The sequence below is a fragment of the Eleutherodactylus coqui genome, chromosome 4 (assembly GCF_035609145.1).
Source record: "Eleutherodactylus coqui strain aEleCoq1 chromosome 4, aEleCoq1.hap1, whole genome shotgun sequence".
Classification (NCBI taxonomy): domain Eukaryota; kingdom Metazoa; phylum Chordata; class Amphibia; order Anura; family Eleutherodactylidae; genus Eleutherodactylus; species Eleutherodactylus coqui.
In genome coordinates, this window is record NC_089840.1 from 53625915 (window position 1) to 53628492 (window position 2578).

At 41.5% G+C, this 2578-nt stretch overlaps 1 protein-coding gene across 1 annotated transcript; it reads right to left on the reverse strand.

Annotated features, from left to right (window-relative positions):
• Positions 1 to 837: 837 nt before the first annotated feature.
• LOC136624618 (actin-like) lies at positions 838 to 2103 on the reverse strand. The gene has a single exon (XM_066598578.1). The coding sequence runs from the start codon at positions 2073 to 2075 to the stop codon at positions 954 to 956; it is 1122 nt and encodes a 373-aa protein (XP_066454675.1). The 5' UTR covers positions 2076 to 2103; the 3' UTR covers positions 838 to 953.
• Between the last annotated feature and the right edge of the window lie 475 nt (positions 2104 to 2578).

The following is a 2578-nucleotide window of genomic DNA, read 5'->3' on the forward strand; positions in this document are numbered from 1 at the left end:
AAGGTTACCATGTGATTTTTGCCACAGTATGTATGCTGTTTCCGCCCAATCCCAAAAATAAAAGAAAATGGCACAATTGTGTTTTTATTCCATTTCACGCTACTTTACCCTGATGTTTTCTCTCTTTTGGATCTACCCTTGTGTTTGGCTCAAAGAACCGCATCAAAAACTGCTAAAAAACCTACATGTGTGATTTAAGCCTCCAAGCTATTTTCAGAATACAATTCTTTATCCCATGCACCCTAATTTTGGTTTTTTTTGTCTTTCATGCTCAGAACAACATTTTGATGTAAACCTGGACGGAATCATAAGGATTTAATGTGTGAAATGTTGACCACTTTGGTCCTTGTTTCCTAAGGTTCCCGCCTCTGTCACTCTTTAGCTGGATAGAAAAGTCTAGAGGATGGCAATTTTTTTTTTCAATAGAGGCTACATAGCCTGAGGGTCCTTTTACACGGGATAATTGTCAGGCACTTAAGCGACCAACAGTGGTCCCAACAATTATTCGTCCTGTGCTTTTACACAGGAGCGATAGACGTTCATTGAATGGAGGTGGAGTTCGCCAGATATGTCTTCCGGCGCCGGCCTCCATTCATAAATGTACAATTATCTGGTTATAATCAGCGAGAAGTTGCTCATTAGATGTTCTGTTTCAGTGAGCAGAAATAGAACTAGTGACTACTGGGCTACTTCTCACTCAGTACCCTGTTGGGTGCCTTGTTTCTACAGGCCAATAGTTGCCTGTATTCGCTCGTTTGAGTGATCATTCTGGCAAATATTGTCCTGTGTAGAAGCACCCTTACACTTTGTTGCAGTAAATACATACATACTGTACAATGTAACCTGCAACAGAATTCCATTGTCTTTTTTAACCCATTCTTTGTATTTCACATATAACCAGAACAATTAATGCTGTAGCAGATCCGGTTTATTTACTGGGCTCCTACCATCACTTAGAAACACTTCCTACGGACGATGTTTGGTCCTATTTCTTGGAATTCTGACTTCGTTACCCACATTTGCTGGAAAGTGGAGAGCGATGAAACAATGGATCCTCCCATCCATGCAGCAAGCATCGGTTCAGGGGGAGCTGAGACTTTCACATGACAGTCGGCAGGAACCATACTTGTAAGTTCTTTGGTCAGTCTCAAATTAATTCCGGTAAAAAGACTCGACCCTCCGGACAAAAGAATATTGGAGTATAAGGTTCTCCGGAGATCAATATCACACTTTGTGATTGTGTGGAAGAGGAGTGTGTCAATACCTGGAGCTTCCATGCCAATGTTATCGGGCGCAAAGAGAGCTTCAGGGCATCGAAACCTCTGGTTGTGAACTTTAATTACATTTCCATCAGGAAGTTTGTATTCGTCTTCCACTTCTTGCGGATTTTTTCTCAGTTCTGCATCTATATCCTCAGCTACATAGCACAGCTTCTCCTTGATGTCTTTTACAATCTCCATTTCTGCTGAAGTGACTAAAGAGATGCCTCTTTCCCTCAACAACCTCATGAGATATTCGGTGAGATCATGTCCTGCAAGATCGAGTCTTAACACTGCATGCGGGATACAGTATCCCTCATATACGGGCACAGAATGTGTCACGCCGTGTCCAATATCCAGCACACATCCAGTTACCTTGCCGGCACAATAAAGAGCCAATACACCTTGGGTGGCAACATAAATGGCTGGTACGTCAAATTTTTCAAAAAATACCTGCGCCATCCTTTTGCGATTGGAAAGTGGGTTGAGGGGTGGCTCGGTGATAAGTACTGGCCTTTCAGATGGATTTATCTTTAAGTGGCAGTAATAGGAATGTTTCCAGATCAGCTCCAAGTCTTCCCAAGATGTGATAACGCCACGTTCCACCGGATACTTCAGAGAAAGAATCCCTCTTCTGCTTTGAGCTTCCTCTCCAACAAAGTAATCTTTCTGTCCTGCTCCGATCATTACAGACATTGCTTTGGCTCGACCTATGGTGTTGGGGTAAATGAAGCAGGGTTCTTTATTTCCTGAAGTTCCTATTTTTATCAGTCCTGATCCGTTGTCTATAACTACAGCAGGGTGGAACTCGGCCATGATGGTGACTCTGAAGATGTTCTCTCAGCACTGATGGACACGTCTCTGTCTACATGTAGAATGTGTTGAGTCACAATGTGTTGAGGTAATGAATGTGTCACAAAGGAATGGAACACTGATCACTGGGGAAAACATGAAACTACATAAAAGATTAACTGACACTGTTCCAACCAATCACAGCACAGATTTAATTTCTTATGGTACTTTTGAGAAATGAAAGCTGCACTGTGATTGGTGGTTTTGGGGAACAAAGTCTGTTTCTCATTTAGATAGATTTCATAAATCTGCCTCAAAGTTGGCAAACAATATCAGTGAAGCTTACAGAAGGAGGTGGTTCTATCATTCACATGTATGTCCAGAGATATCTGATCTAATGTTGTGATCATGATTAGTGTCTCTTTAGGACACAAGTATATTTTTTGGATTATAATCTCCACTGTTCAAAAACTATACATTTTTTAGCTATATACGGGTTGTTCATTGTGTAACGAGCTGTAGTTTTG